Genomic DNA, 17,140 nt, shown 5'->3' with positions numbered 1-17,140 from the left:
GTTAGGTAGGAAATTATTGACTACACGAAAGAGAATAGAAGAACCAGGTAGAAAAAAATAGACACAAGAGGTAAAAAAAAATGTCCTTCTAAAACCTCTTGATATTGAAGCCAGTAACCCTTTAGTATTGAGGGAATTGCTGTTATAGCATGGCACATACATTGATGCTTAAAGAAAGAACACAGGGTCCCTTGGTGGCTCAGCTGGTTAAGTGTCCTACTCTTGATTTTAGCCCAGGTCATGATCTCACAGTTTGTGAGATTAAGCCCTGCGTTTGGCTCTGAGCTGACAGCACTGGAGCCTGCTTGGGTTTCTCTCTCCCTCTCTCTCCCTGTCTCTCTCAAAATAAATAAACGACCTTAAAAAAAAAAAAAAAAGAACCCTTAAAACAACCATCATATGTATATTCTATTTAATAAGATACATTGTTACATAGTTTTGCAGTTTGGAATTATTTCCTTTAAGAATGGTTAAAATAAAAATATTTTAGCATTTAAAATGAAAAACTGTGGCATCTAAAAAACATGAGTGTACACAATACTAAATAACACAGACAGCTTTTCTCCTTCTTTTGTAAGACAGCTTCTTTTAAAGATGCAATCCTTTCGGATTTTTCTATTTAAGAAATTTGTGTTCAATCTGTACAAAAAGAATATATATAAAACATTAAGCTATAAAGGACATCAGTGAAATGAACACTTGTGAAACCACAATTTCGTTTTAAAAAAAAAAAAAATTTTTTTTTTAAACGTTTATTCACTCCTGAGAGACACAGAGAGACAGAGCATGAATGGGGAAGGGGCAGAGAGAGAGGGAGACACAGAATCTGAAGCAGGCTCCGGGCTCTGAGCTGTCAGCACAGAGCCTGACATGGGGCTCGAACTTGCGAACCGCGAGATCATGACCTGAGCCGAAGTTGGACAGACACTCAACTGACTGAGCCACCCAGGCGCCCCCAACTTCGTTTTTTAAAAAGGAACATTGCCAATATCTTCAAGCCATCTCCTTGCCTTTTCTGAGTTAAATCACTATTCTGAATTTATGTTCCTTTTCTTTGCTTGTTTTACCATATGTGTATGTGCATTTTTCTTAAAAGTAATGTTAATTGACTTTTGAAATTAGGTGATGGTATATATATTCTTTTGTGGCTAGCTCTTTTTGTTCACTCTGGCTGAAAGCATTATATGTTGATACATCTGGCTATTGGTATTTTGTGAAATACCTTCAATATATTTTGAGCCTTTCATTCCTTAAAATCTCCTCATTTTGCTCTTCAGATTACAGAAGTAATTTATGCTAGTAATTGAAAATTCAATAGAAATATAACGGAAAAGGAAAGCCCCTCATAATGTCATCTGTTACTCGGCTAGAGTTGTATCAATAGTTAACTGTTTTTCTGCATATGTTGTGTCATCTTCTTTTCTCCCTGTTCATTTAAAAAGCTTTTTCTAACTACAGAGCCACTGTGCCACATTTCTAGCGAGAGAGGACACGATTCTACTTGTATGCTCTGTGAATACCACCTCCTGGAGCTTTGTATCATGATAATCTTTCTTAATTAACACAGTTTCTTGGAAATATATTATAGATTTGTGGGTTACAGTAGATCTTTTATCTTGTAGATGTGCCATAACTTAACCAGTATTCTGTTGATACACATTTTCAATTTTTTATTATTTATTTGGAAATATTTTGGTATCTGGCGTGTGTCAGTCATTATTCTTGTAGTTTTTCAACATTGCACTGTTAACATTTTGCATACGTGGTTCTGAATACTTGTGTGCCTATTTATGAAGTGTAATGTGTCTGTGAAATTGTTGGGTCAAAGAGTTAGGAGTACTTAATATTTTGATATTCAACTTTTGGAGAGAATTTCAGCAGTTGCTTCAGAAGCCTTGTGCCAGTTTATAATCCAGTAGTATATGAATGTGTTGTTTTCTCTACACCCTCATCAGCATTGGTCTTTTAATTTATTATTGGTCTTTTAATCTTTAAAAGTTGAAAAATTAATGAGAATCAGCATCTTTTCATATTCTTAAATTCCCAAGTTATTAGGAAATAGTCATTAAGCTTCTGGGTACAATTAAACAGGTTTAAAGTGGTATGCACATTAATGGAAAGCCATTAAAGTAGAGTCTCACTTCTGAAGAATTTGGATACATTCAGACACTATACACATCATTTTTATTAACCCAGTTAACACATATATAATGAGGATTTCATTTGAATATTGTCATTGTAGTCTAATCGTGGAGAAGTCAGAAGTATGAGATGAGATTAGGAAGTTTGTTATGTAGTTGGGGAGGTAATGTTAACATGAGAGTCAAGTAGCAATGAGGTATGTGCCTGTATGATGAAGCACTGTAAATTGTGTATCTGGAACTCAAATGTCAGCCTAAAGAATGGGGAAGGCAGTCAAGACTTGTTGGAGTAGGAGTGAGACTTTGAAGGATGAATTTGTCTACTTTGAATTGGTGGTGTTCATAGGAGAAGAAACACCAAGAGAGGGGAGAACTGTGAGTAGTCCCAGGAGTAGAAATGAAAGTGGCACAGTTGTGAGACCTCACTGAGGAAACTGCTTTTGAGTAGAGGACGCCTTGAGGGGAGACATTGGAAAGGCAGGTTTGCTAGGGAAGAGGTGGCCATTGTTTTGGGGACCCTTCTAGATAAGGGGGTTTAGATTGGGCTCATTCGGAAGTAGGGCGCTGCTGAGCATGTCTGAGCAGAGGAGAGGTGGTGAAGGTGATGCCAAGGGTGACTGGCTCATTTCTGCTGGGAGGCAGCAGAGGGGCAGCGTTGAGACTTTGTTGGCACAAACAGGTTTTGAATAGGATGGTAGTAGTGAAAATGGAGAGGAAGCAGTCAGTGAGAACATTTTAGAAAGCAGGACTTCATGACTAATTGGATATAGAGGATGAAGAAGAATGGAAGGGGAATGAATGATTTCTAGTGACTGGAAAATTGGTGACTAGTCTCCTTTTCCAAAATTCTGAATTAGGGTTGCCTGGGTAGCTCAGTAGGTTAAGTGTCCGACTTCGGCTTGGTCATGATCTCGCAGTTCATGAGTTTGGTCTCTGTGCTGACAGCTCGGAGCCTGGAGCCTACTTTGGATTCTGTGTCTCCCTCTCTCTCTGCCCCCACCCCCCCCTTTCAAAAATAAATAGACATTAAAAAAAATTTCTGAATTAAAGTCACTGTTCTTATAAGAAGCATGAAACCTCAGTACTCTAACCTCCCCTCGTGATCTTTGCAGCTGTTGTCTAGGGAAAAAAGTATTTTCATATTAAATATCACTGATGATTATTAATATAGTGATGGTTTCTGTTTAGATAAAATTCTTTTAAACGACTCAGGTTTCTGAGTAAATGTCATTAAATTAGAACAGTTTGGGTGTATATATAGGAGGATTATCACTTAAAAAGTATTCACATAAAACAATGAGGAGTGATAGCTATTTGTAAACAGTTGAATATTGGAATATAAAATCACTTAGGTGTTTATCGAAAGCATTCTATGTGCCTGTTATGTCCAGTGTGTTAAGAAATAAGTTACCAAAATGAATAATTTGTGAATATAGAACAGAACTCTTTATATTTCTTCTACTATAACTTTTTATATTGTTTGTGTGTGTGTGTGTGTGTGTGTGTGTGTGTGTGTGTTTATTTGTACATGTCGAAGTTGTTCCTTCTACTTTTGATGCAGAGATACAATGGGAAAAGAAGTAAAGTAAGAGTATGCTTTGATTGGCGGTGATGGTACAGTTAATTGATGGGTGACAGGGAAGCAGATAGCTCAGGATACAGATCTTAGGTGATGCGGTGTAATAAACTGATTTATTCATTGTTACTTTATGAATTATTTTATTTACAAATAAGCTAGACTGAGCCATGATAATGCACAAAGCTGCCTATAAAACATCTTGGTTTCTCTCTTCTTTCCTGAGTGGGAAAGCCCCTGTTAACCTAGGCACTCACTGCTAGGAAGTGTTCTTGACCAAATATAAACCAGTTTATCAAAAGGTGTCCATGTAACTTTCTGCGCTGGGGGAACTTGGGAGGTTTCCTGTTTCACTAAGAATATTTCACATTGTTAGGCATGTTACAATATTTTCTACCTGAATATCTTACCAGGAAAAGTCATAGTTATTGAATAGTTGGCAAAATGCATCTGTTGGACTGTATTTCTTTTTTCTCTTGAAATTTTGCTATCTCTTTCAAAACAGACACTTTTGGGGCACCTAGATGGCTCAGTCGGTTGAGCCAAAGTCCAACTTTGGCTCACGTCATGATCTCGTAGTTCGTGGGTTCAAGCCCTGCATCAGGCTCTCTGCTGACAGCTCAGAGCCTGGAACCTGCTTTGGATTCTGTGTCTCCCTCTCTCTTTGCCCTCCCTCACTGTCTGTCTCTGTCTCTGTCTCTCAAAAATAAAATATACATCAAAAAAATAAAAACAGGCTTTTTATTAGTAAAAAGCTTTTAATTAGTAAGACTTCTGGAACTGAAGATATTATCACATGTTTTCAGAATGCTTTCACATACATTATTGATTTGATCCACAAAATAGCCATTAAGAGGCAGCTGAGCAAAATGTTATTCCCATTTTAATTGAGGAGTAAAGAAGGACTTGGAAGATCTTATGTGAATTTCCTATATCACTTGGATAGTAACCAGTAGGGCTGGATGAGGATACGGGAATATTCTGGTCCACTAATGCTTCAAAAGGTGGAAGGAACCAATATCCATAAAGGTAGAGTAGTCATAAGTATTATGTCATATCAGCAGGCCTCGTCAGTTAGTAATTGTAAATGAAGCTGGACACAATGATAGAACTTGGAATTTACAAGATTAATGCTAAAATTACTTTATGAAATTGTGGCATAGTTTTACTTATTGCTGTATAAAACATTGTTTCAAAGTACAGTGATGTAAAACAACCATCTTATTATGTTCATGGATTTTATGTGTTAGGAATTGGAAGGACAGTGTGTGGATAGCTTGTCTCTACCCCAAGATGTCTGGGGTCTTAACTGAGAAGACTTTAGGGCTGGGGGTGACTTGATGGCTGGAAGCTGGGATTACATCTTCACTCATGTGTGGTGGCTATGCTACCTGTTTGGTTGGACTCAGCTTGGCTCTTGGCTAAAGTACTTGCATAAGGCTTCTTCCTGTGGTCTCTTTTGTGCCTCCTTAGAGCATGAGAGCTGGGTCTCAGGAGCAAGGAAGAAGTGCATGGTGTTTTTATGATCTAGCCTTGAAAATTATATACCATCACTTATGCCACACACTATCGATTAAAGCAGTCACAAAGGGCCATTCAAGTTCAAAGGGAGGGTAATAGAGACCCCACCACTTCACTGGAAGAATGTCAAGGTTATAAGAAGGGTGTGATGGAAGATATTGTTGTAGCTGTCTTTGAAAAACAGAACATACCTTATGGAGGTTTGTTTAAAAAAGAAAGGGTTTGAGTAAAGTCATACCTGATTCATGTCCCGGAGTCATGGTATTTTTCATTTTTCATTTGCTGCTGTTAACATAAAAGTGTTCATGGGATCGGTGTAGATTTGGTTTTCTGATCCCAAGTTGGAGACACTACTGGGTAGAAAATGTACTGTAAAACCTGCAACTTTCTGCTTGATATCCTGCCATTTTTTTTTTCCTGATTTGTATTAAAATGACAGTTCAGCTAATAGATTTACCTTATGGCAAGTTTTGTGTGCTTTTGGCTGCTATTCTGTCATAAAATTGTCTTGTCAGTGTTAATACAAAACAAAACAAAAGACCAAAAGACACCTAAATCTGGGATAGAGATCTGGGGGGAGTTTGTGACTTCTTCAAGTTTTCATTTGAGTCAGTAGAATGAAATGTAATTTTGAAGAGTTGTGTTGTATTTTGACCTTATTATAATTAGTCTGTTAGAGTAATGACTAAATGCTTAAAATTGAGCCTGCTTTAGAGTGACTTTACTTTCATGATTCCAAGATGATTGCAATTTAGTACTTATTTTGGAGTTATTTTAACCATAAAAATTCCAGAATTTGGCAGACTTTATCAGAAGTGCATTGTTATTGCAGATGGTTACATCCTTGTACTTGTTTCGTTTTGGATATTGGAATGTTATCTTTTTTTTTCCTCCCCAGTTCAAAGCAGTATTCAACGATTTCAAGAGAAGTTTTTTATTTTTGCTCTGACACCTCAGCAAGTTAGAGAGATATGCATATCCAGGTAAGAAGAATGTTTGGAATATATGATGTTTCTTCATGAATGTTGTTACATTAGTCCACTAGGGCTGCCATTTACAAAGCACAACAGTGGGCGGCTTAAACAATTGAAATTTATTTTCTCAAAATTCAGAAGGCTTGAAGTCCAAGATTAAGGCTTAAGTCAAGAGTTGGTTTCTCCTGAGGCCTCTCTCCTTGGTTTATGAGGATGCCTTCTTGCTGTATGTACCCACTTGACCTTTCTTCTCTGTGTCTGTGCATCTCTGGTCTTAAAAGGACACCAGTTGTATTGGATTAGGGCCCCACCCTTATGACCTTATTTAACTGGAATTACCTTTCTAAAGTTCCCATCTTCACAAATAGATTGGGGGTCGGGGGGTGGTCAGGTCTTCAATGTGAATTTGGTGGGGGAGGGAGGGGACACAGTTCAGTCCACAACAGTTGAACTGTTGTTCCTTAAGTAAGCATAGTATGCATTGACTAATGTTAGCCAAATATTTAATAAATACTCTGTATTAGAAAATACTCTGTATTAGAAATACTCTAAAACCTCATCCTACTTTTTGAGTTCCTTTTTGGCAATAACTTTTTTAATGAAAATTTTATTCCAAATATAGCAACATAAAAAAGAATTTGTGACAACAGCCCAAAGTAGGATGTCTATAAACCTTATCATCCAAACTGAGGCACTTTTAAGAGTTAAAGTAGACATCATGTTCTTTTCCCAGAAAAATGAGTACACTGGAACTGTTCTGGGGTGCCTGGGTGGCTCAGTCGGTTAAGCATCTGACTCTTAATTTTGGCCCAGGTCATGATCTCACAGTTCATGAGTTTGAGCCCTGTGTTGGGCTCTGTGCTGACAGTGTGGAGCCTGCTTGGTGTCCTCTCTCTCTCCCTTTGCTCCTATCCTACTCCTGCTTGTTTTCTCAAAAAATAAATAAACTTAAAAAAAACCCAAGAAACTGGAACTGTTTTGAGCTAGGCGGTTACCTGGGCCATAAAAGTAGCAGAAATCTGAAAACAGTTATGAAAAATACTTAGCTTTGCCATTTAGAAAAATTGGAGAACCTTAAACACATTTATGAAGAACAAATAAACTAAGATGTAAGAGGAAAGAAAAGGAAGTATGTAGTGTATACTTTTCCAATTAAAAATATAGTCATCTTAGGTGTCAATAACATGACTCTTTGAACTTGTGTTCTTAAAGATAACAGTATTAGAAAGCAGAGGCTCTAGGAGGTTAAATGATTTTCTGGGATTGTAAGGTTAAAAGTAGAACAAAGAATTGAGCAAATTAGAGGTTTTTTGCCTCCTTCCAGCTGTTCATTAGAAAGCTCATCTTCTCTGAGATGTTACTAATTTACAAAAATAAGGTCTGTAGTTAGATTTTGGAAATTCTGTATTTAGCCCAATTACATAAGTTCTTTACAGTTGGACTTTTTGGTCTTTACTATCTTCATGTGAATTGTCAATCTCCCAAGATGGTGAATCCAAACTTAGGGGCCTCATGTCTCTTTTAAGCACACTAACTTCTTGAGGATGCTGTTTTTCTGTAGAAAAGTCTGGGAGAAAGTTTTAGATTCTTTCATTAGTCATATCACCCTTATCAATATATATAGGGAGAGAGTGCTGTTGTCAGAATCTCAAAATGACTGTTATGTTCTGACCCTGTAAAGTTTGAGCTCTCAAAGAGTATTGCGTTAGATAGATTGCCTCTTCCACGAAGGGGGAAAGTGTTAATAACTAAGTTAAAAAAAAAAAAAAAAAAAAAAGACAATGTAAGGATTAGTCCAAATGATCCAACATCCAAATAATAGTTGCAGAAAACATGGAGAAAATCATCAAAGAAATAAAATGGTTCCTTCTCACCAAGGGCAAGACATTGCAGTGAGTTTTTGTACATTAGAAGTGCTTTAAATCTTGGGGATTTAAGCCAACTAACAAATAAATAGACTAAATTAAAACTTTAAAAAATTATGTTTATATTATTAAAATTATATTTTTAAGTGTTTTTTAAAATTTATTTTGAGAGAGAGCGTGCATGAGTGTGGGGGAGGGGCAGAGAGCGAGGGAGAGAGAGAATTCCAAGCAGGCTCCACACTGTCAGCACAGAGCCTGCTGCAGAGCTTGAACTCCCAAACTGTGAGATCATGACCTGAGCTGAAATCAAGAGTCAGCCATTTAACCTACTGAGCCACCTAGGTGCCCCTAAAATTATATTTTATACCTAAAACCGTATCATTAAGTTTTGTTTGTTATTCATTGATGATCCTTTGCTTGATATCAACGTTTACTGTTTATTAGGTACAAAGCATATATTATAAAACATGACCTTTTTCTACAAGTTGGCTTGCAGTCTTGTTAGTGAACCAGCTCATATATATAAAATGATCTTGGCATTAGAAGGTGTCATGAAAAGATCCAATTTCAGTAATTACAAATAACTACTGATATATAGGAGAGATGAGGTTACTATTAACCTTGGTGGTCTTGGAAAGCTTCAACCGAGTGTTGGGTGGGTCTTCGAAGGAAGGAAATTCTTTAGAGTAAGTAGATTTATTTATTTTTTAATGTTTATTTTTTGTGAGAGAAACAGCAAGAATGCTTGAAAGAGCATGGGGGAGGGGCAAAGAGAGGGAGAGGGAGAGCGAGTCCCAAGCAGGCTCCAAGCCCAGCACAGAGCCTAATGTGGCACTTGATCCCTGGACCCTGGGATCATGATCTGAGACGAAATCCACAGTCGGGCACTCAACCAAATGAGCCACCCACGTGCCCCTTGAGTAAGTAGATTTCTTTTTTCGTTTATTTATTTTGAGAGAGAGAATGCCAGCGGGAGAGAGGCAGAGAGAGAGAGAGAGAGAGAGAGAGAGAGAGAGTAGGCTCTGTGCTGTCAGCACAGAACCTGATGCGGTGCTTGAACTCACATACTGTGAGATCATGACTTGAGCCAAAGTCAAGAGTCCAATGCTTAATTGACCAAGCCACTCAGGTGCCCCTAGAGTAAGTAGATTTAAAGATACAGATTTCAAGATACATTTTTAAGTGAACAAAAACAAGGCATCGAAATGTGAATAATATACAACCAATTGCCCTAAAAAGGTGTGTGTGTGTAATTTGCTTAAGTGCCTAAAATATGTCAGGACAAGTATGATCAGCTGCCTCTGGACAGGGGAATTGGATGGCCAGGGCCAGAGCTGGGATAGTCTTTTTCAGTTAATATTCATTCTGTATCTTTTTGAACTTTGAACTATGTGAATTTATTAAGTAGTCAAAAAATGAATGACTAAAATTTAAATAATCTCAATTAAAAACTTTGATAATGTTCTGGAGATGGATACTGGTGGTGGTTGCACAACAATGTGAGTATACTTAATGTCACAGAATTATACACTTAATGGTTAACATAAATTTTATCTTATGTATGTTATGTATACAAATTTTTAAAAAACCTGAGACTATTTATAACCCTCCTTCCAAAGGAAAAAAAAATAGATCGAACATCCACATGTATAGACAACATCCAATGTTTACTGAGTTGTGTAATTAAATAATACAGTATCTCCTTCTTCCTGATAAATGGAAGTGAAAGTTTGGTACCCATTAAACAGCCTCAGTGATTATCAACATTTTGGCAGTCTATATGTGGACACCCCCACCCCCCGTTTTTCCTGAAAGATTTTAAAGCAGATCACAAGTATTATATAATTTCAGCTAGAAATACCTCAAGACACATTTCAAATCAGTTCTTAATCTAATCACAGTAAAATTAATAATCCTTTAATATAAAACAATGGCTAGCTCCTATTCAGATTTTCTCGGTTGTTTTAGAACTTAAACACAGCCATGTAATTACTTTTGACTTCTTTATCTCCGAAGACTTTTAAGAACTTTATACTTTGAAGTAGTTATGGATTCATAGAAAAGTTATGAGAATATACTCTTTACCCAGCTTTTCTTAATAGTAATATCTTGCATAACCATAAGAACAGTTATCAAAAGCAAGAAATTAATGTTGGTATAATACTGTTAACTATAAATTTTATTCAGATTTCACCAGTTTTTCTGCTAATGAACTTCTTTTGCTAGACCCAGTCTGAGATACCAAATTACATTTAATTGTTAGGTCATTTTAGTTTCTTTTGGCATTTGACAGTTTCTTAGTTTTTCCCTATTTTTCGTAACTTTTGATACTTTTGAAGTGCACTGGCCAGGTATTTTGTAGAATATTTTTCAGTTTTGGGTTTGTCTGATATTTTGTCATGAGACTATGCGTTTTTTGGCAAGAATACCTCAGGTTATATGCCCTTCTTAATGTATCATATCGGGCTACATAATATTGCTACATCTTATTTTTGGTGTGTTAATTAACCTCGATCACTTGGGTAAGGTACCCTTTACTAGATTTTGGCACTAAATCTAAGTTGGAAAAACTAAGTTGCTGGTTTTTCCTTTGTTAGTAATAAATCTTAAGGGAGATACTTTGAGACCAGGCACCTGTTCTGTTTCTCGTCAGATTTTTGTCCACCAATTCAGCATTCTCTGATGGACCTTTCCTTCAGCAGTTACTTTGTCCTAAACGTTCTGTGTTCGATGGTGTCGTTTTCTGTTGTCCTTACTCTTTTTCACATTAGAGTCATTCTTTTGTAAGGAAGAGTTATCCCTTCTCTCCCATTTATTCATTTATTTACTTGTATCCGTGTAGGCTCGAGTATTCTGGATTATAATGCAGCACTATGGTAATTTATATTGTTCAAACTGCCTTACCTTTGGCCATTGGCTGTTCTTGCCGGTTGGCTCTTGTGCTCTTTGGTATGTCTCCATCTGTTTCTGAGCACTATTACTTTTGGGCACCACAGGATGCTTCAGGTTCATTTTGTCATTTCTCTGCCCAAGTTCTGGAATTGATCACTTCTCCAAGGAACTCTGTTTCCTCTCTTACAATGCTTCTTACTATCCTCTTTGAAAACAGTAGTTCATTGATTCTGTAGCATATGACACATTCTGGATTTGGATCCAGATGCACTTCTTGTGGTGTCATTTAACTTCTATGCCTGTGGTTCAAAATACTTTGCTGCATAGTAGAATCACCTGGGGGGCTTTTAAGGCTCTAAATACCCATGTTTCATTCACACCAGTTCAATTAGAGAATCTCTGAAGATGGAACCCAGTCTTTCAAGTTCCCCAGGTGTTTCCAGTGTTTCACAAATTTGAGAATCACTGTTGTGCATCCAGCTTCCCCCCTTGCCTGTAATGGTAGTAAGGTCTAAATGAGGCTCTAATACATTCAGGTTTGGGTTGGTTCTTTTTATATTATGTTTGGTGAAGATTGATCAGTGAGTTCAGCTCTCTTCTTGGTTTTCACACTACCCCTTCCACTTGCCTCTCTAATCAGACCGGCTCAGTTCCTCACACTGACTTCTCTTACATGTTCCCGGGAATCAGTCTGTGATTCTCTTCTCACTACTCCTTGATAGTATCCGTGAATGTGCTTTGTTGTTTTTATGTTGGTGGTTGCAAAATCTCTGCTTTGCCCTGGAGTCCTTACTCAACTGCCCTGTTTTGATGACTCACAGGCACATCGAACACAGCACATCCAGAATTGAACTTGCCTTCCTCCCAAACCTGCTTATTTGTCTTTTGTTCTTTCACTCATTCATTTAGTCTCACGGCAGATATTTATTTACTATCTATGATGATCCAGGCACCAGGGGTGCAATGTTGAAAAAATAAACTGGCTTCAAGGAGATTTTTGCTTGGTATATTTTCTCCTGTTGCCCATTTCATCAGTGCCATAGGATCTGCCCGGACAGAGCCCTCGTTGTATTATCCCACACTGCCTCCACCACATCTCATCAGTTTGCTGCTCTCCACTGATCCTTCTTTTATGTCTCTTTTGTGATTTAAAATTCGATGCAACTCTCCCCTTGAGGGAGCTAGCATGGTCTTTAGAGTCATACCAGTTGGAATCTGAATTCTGGCTCAGCCACTTAGGTCTGGATGCCCCTAGGTGGGTAAGTTATTAAAGCCTGTTGAATCTTACTTGTACAGTGTGTAAAATTGGAAAGATAATCACCACCTCACTCTGTGGTTGGGGGGATTGAATGCCAGAACTTGCTTTACCTTTTAACCTGCTGAGTAGCAGCAACGTGAAGCCAGTGGCACCATTCCAAAACCTGGGTCCAGCCTACATGGTCCCCTTCCCTTATCCTACCTTCTTGTAGCCAGTCATTGAGTCCTGTCAGTTTTTATGCCTAAATATCACTCAGTGATGTTTCTGTTGAAATAGTTTTCATCTTGGCCTATATAGTTGCAGTGGTCCCCTGACTCTCCCAGCTGACCCTGTGATCTTTCTAAAGCCCACTCCGTTTTCTCTCTCTTGTGCTTAAAAACCCTGGAGTGATACTTTGTGAAGTCCACACTCTGTTGCCTGGCATTTGTCTCCAACTTCTTGTGCTGCTCATCTTCTGTATCCTCACATCTCTCTGGCAGCTTATACTCCCGACTGGGCTGTCACAGCTCTGTCCCTTTGCATATCCTCTTCCTCCCTGTCCTAGGGCATATCTTAGGGCCAGTTTAAAGCTTAGCTCTTCTGTGATGCCTTTCTGGATTTCCCCCAACACACACTTTGTCTCTCATTGCACTTTGTACTTAGTTTCTATTGAAGCCTCCTTGCGTTTATTTGAGTACTTGAATTTACAAACTTGATGAAAGTAACATCTTACTCATTTTCATATTCTTAAAGCCTGTCGCAGTGCCTGGCATATAGTAATTCCTGCTTCATATCTGATGGATGGGATGGACATGTGAAAGTTCCTAGACCAGTGACTGGTAGAAACTGAATGTCAGAAGATGCTTCCTCATTACTCATCATGTTTGTGAAGATATATAGCCCATTGCATTTCCCAGTTGATGTTAATTTCCCTTCCTGGAATAAAGTATAAATCCTTAAACAAGCTATTTAAAACCCTTTATATCATTCTCCCATTTATCCTTCTAGTTCTGTTTTTTGCCGTTTCTCTTTTTCCAAATGTTTCCCACCACAACAAGATTTTGTAACGTATCTCCAGTTGGTCTTCACCGGATCCCCGCTTTTTTTTTTTTTTTTTTTTTTTTGCTGAGAATCACTGCAGTGATGACCACTGTTACTGATGGAAGTGTGTCTAAATAGAAGTAGGTAGAACCACTGCTGTGCAAATCCGATTTTCTAGTTTATCGAACTAATGGTGATAACTGCCTTGAACTTTAAAAAAAATTTTTTTTTTTAGGGGCACCTGGGTGGCTCAGTTGGTTAAGCGTCCAACTTTGGCTTAGGTCACGATCTCATGGTTTGTGAGTTTGAGCCCTGCATTGGACTCTGTGCTGACAGCTCAGAGCCTGGAACCAGCTTTGGATTCTGTGTCTCCCCCCTCTCTCTGCCCCTCCCCTGCTCGTGTTCTCTCTCAAAAATAAATATACATTAAAAATAAATAAAAATTTTTTAACGTTTATTTTGAGAGAGAGAGCATGCGCAGAGGAGGGGCAGAGAGAGAGGGGAGAGAGAATCCCAAGCAGGCTCCCATCAGTGCAGAGCCTGACATGGTGCACGAACTCACAAAACTGTGAGATCATGACATGAGCCAAAAATCAAGAGTCAGCCACTTAACCGACTGAGCCACCCAGGCGCCCCTGCCTTGAACTTTAAAAAAATTTTTTTTAATGTTTATTTATTTTTGAGAGGGTGAGAGAGCTGGCAAGCTGGGGAGGGGCAGAGAGAAAGGGAGACACAGAATCTGAAGCAGGCTCCAGGCTCCGAGCTGTCTGCACAGAGCCCAATGTGGGGCTGGGGCCTCAAACTCACAAACCGTGAGATCATGACCTGAACTGAAGTCGGACGCTTAACCGACTGAGCCACTCAGGCGCCCCCCAATTTTTTAAATGTTTATTTTAGAGAGAGAGAGAGAGCAAGCAAGGAAGGGTCAGAGAGAGAAGGAGACACAGAATCCAGAGTAGGCTCCAGGCTCTAAGCTGTCAGCACAGAGCCTGACATGGGGCTCGAAATCACAGACTGCAAAATCATGGCCTGAGCCGAAGTCAGACGGTTAACCGACTGACCCACCCAGGTGCCCCCCTCCCTTGAACTTTTAAGACAGAGTTAAACTTCCATCTTTTCTGTAGCACTTGTTTTTCAGAATTTACTGTAACCTTTAACACATTTTAGTCGTATGTATCTGTTACCTACTAGCTGTTACCTACTAGCATGACACCTTTGAGAGCAAATATGGAGTCTTCATTTGTGGTAGAACCAGCACCCAGACTGTGAAATGTTTCCCGATTTTCATGAGTGGAGTGATATGGGTTACTCACAAGAGGTCAGTGTTGTCTAGGTTACTGGGAGGTTTTGAATAGACATTTGAGAAGGGTGGAGGCTATTGGCAAGGGAACGTGCAAGCAGAGTTAATAATGGTAGCAGCTGGCTGCTCACACTTGTTGGGCACTTTGCATGTGCTATTAACACATTTAATCATCACAACTCCTCCATGAGGGAGGTGCAACAATTTTCCATCTTGGACAGATGGAGAAACAGAGGCACACACAGGTTCAGTAATTTGCCGGACTATAGAACTCAAGCTGGTCACTGTTGTGCTTTACTGCCTTCGAGGGAACAAAGTGGAGCAGAAGACTGACCCAGTTAAAGCAAGGTGAGGGCTAAATGCCCTCTCAAGAAGGAACTCATTTCTAATATGCTTCTCTCTGACAGGGTCCCAAGATTTACTTCTTACAGTATAACGTGCTTTCGCGTCCCTTGGGAATCATGGGAAAGCACAGATTCTAATTCTCTAGGTCTGTAGTGGGGCCTGGGATTCTGCATTTCTGACAAGCTCCCAAACAGTCACAGTACTGCTGCATTGTAGGCTCCAGTTGGGGTGGCGAGGCTTTGGAAGGTTCAGTGCCAGAAATATTTTATTTGGCACTCCCTTAGGTTCTCATCTAGAAATTCTAAGACGTTCTCTGTCCTTAATTGGACATTTGATTATAAAGTTGCTATGGTACAGAGATGCCAAGGCTCTAGGCATTTGTTCTTCGTTTTGCTTCTATATAAGAATCACCTGCTGTAAAAACTAATGCTCAGTCTCGGGGAGCCTGGGTGGCTCAGTCGGTTGAGCGTCCGACTTCGGCACAGGTCATGATCTCACGATTCATGGGTTTGAGCCCCGTGTCGGGCTCTGTGCAGACAGCTCGGAGCCTGGAGCCTGCTTCGGATTCTGTGTCTCCATCTCTCTCTCTGCCCCTCCCCAGCTTGGACTCTGTCCCTCTCTGTCTCAAAAATAAACAAACATTTAAAAAAAAAAAAACAACAAACTAATGCTCAGTCTGTATTGCAGACAATAGACTATCTGGTGAATGGGTCTATATAGTTAAAAAACAAACAAACAATCACATGATTAAAATGGTCAGCCAGGGTTAAGAACCATTATAAACAAACAGCTAAATTTATTAAACTCTTTTAGAACTGAGGGTGCTCCTTCTCATGTTAACCAAATCTGTTGCCTGTTGCAATAAACACTGCATCATGAGAAGTTCCTGTGAATTGAAAATACCCTAAAATTGCTGTAAGGACATGACCAAATGTTAAGTGAATGACGGTTGTCATCACAACAGTGTTTTGATTAAGGCTTGTGCTGTTGGTAGAGTATTGTTCATCTTAAGAGATAAGAATAAAAATACTAATAATGCTTTCTTTCTGGTGAGAATGTTCTGCGAATTCTTGTTTTGCCTTCTTAACCCAGTTTCTTTCTCTTTCCAACAGGGATTTTTTGCCAGGTGGTAGGAGAGATTATACAGTCCAGGTTCAGCTGAGGTGAGTTTGAAGGTTTCTGTTAATTTTATACTTGCTAACTATGTGCATATAGTCCTGAACTTGAAAATACATAAGCATGTTTGGGTATACTCTTTAATAAGAATTTGTTTTTCTTAATGCAGACTTTGCCTGGCAGAGACAAGTTGCCCTCAAGAAGACAACTATCCCAATAGTCTATGTATAAAAGTAAATGGGAAGCTGTTTCCTTTGCCTGTAAGTTTCTTTTTTATTTACCAGGCTTGTGTGTAAGTTTAGTCTAAATACAAGGCGTAGAATCAGTGACAACTCAGCACCATTGAACAGTCTTACTCTCCAGGTTAAATACTGTTTTCCACTAGAGGGATTCATGACTCCTTGGAGCAATGGCTGATTCCAGGTCTAGGGGAGTTGGAAAAGGTGAGCCTGGAATGTCTTGTGCCAGGAAGCAGGGAAGCTGTGAATGACTCTTAGGATTGTATCAAATGGCATAATAGGACATGACTTGCATATAAAGGGCAGCATGTTGTGGTAGTTGTCTGACTGAGCTGGGCCTACTCCATGGATGAGATGGTGAAAGGCAGAGGCTGCTGAGAGCGACCGAACATGGAGATCAAGGGTTCCAGGCTTGGGCTTTGGGGAATGGATGAAGTGGTATTTGATTGACAATCCGTTGTTTAAGCAGTGAAGCTGTATATGGGTGTCAGCACTTGGGGGACACACACACATACACATACACACACCACACACACACACACACACACACACACACACACACACACACAGTGGGAACAGCCTGTTTCTGGCCTGATAGATAACTCTAGACTCTTTAAATCCTGTTAGTCGGATCTAAAAATAACACTTAATTGTTGAACTTGATTGTGTATCTGTCTTCTCTAAGGCTTTGAATAAGCCAGTGAATCAGTGCAGCTGTTCAGTAAAGCCATAATCAGAAAAGTAGGAGAGCATGGCCTGTTTGTCAGGCACTACCAAGTGGAGGTGTATTTAACTGAGGACGTGCCGTGAGAACACTGATTCCACCACTATGCTAAGTTGCCATTCCAGCACAGCAGAAACATCGTGACTACAGAGAAGGAGTTAGGGGAGCT

General features: G+C 39.2%; 1 protein-coding gene across 15 annotated transcripts in view; it reads left to right on the top strand.

Annotated features, from left to right (window-relative positions):
• The window catches only part of PIAS2 (protein inhibitor of activated STAT 2), a 103,108-nt gene that overhangs the window by 36,005 nt on the left and 49,963 nt on the right, over window positions 1–17,140 (top strand). For all 15 annotated transcript variants that reach the window (XM_060613760.1, XM_060613761.3, XM_060613774.3 and 12 more), the window contains 3 exons: window positions 6,137–6,221; window positions 16,005–16,055; window positions 16,178–16,268. In XM_060613760.1, coding sequence (XP_060469743.1) covers window positions 6,137–6,221; window positions 16,005–16,055; window positions 16,178–16,268 — 227 coding nt within the window. The remainder of the gene's footprint in view (window positions 1–6,136; window positions 6,222–16,004; window positions 16,056–16,177; window positions 16,269–17,140) is intronic.

The sequence above is a fragment of the Panthera onca genome, chromosome D3 (assembly GCF_046562875.1).
Source record: "Panthera onca isolate mPanOnc1 chromosome D3, mPanOnc1 haplotype 2, whole genome shotgun sequence".
In the NCBI taxonomy this organism is placed as follows: Eukaryota; Metazoa; Chordata; class Mammalia; order Carnivora; family Felidae; genus Panthera; species Panthera onca.
The sequence above is the reverse complement of the archived record's forward strand: the minus strand, read 5'-3'. Positions and strand labels throughout refer to the sequence as shown.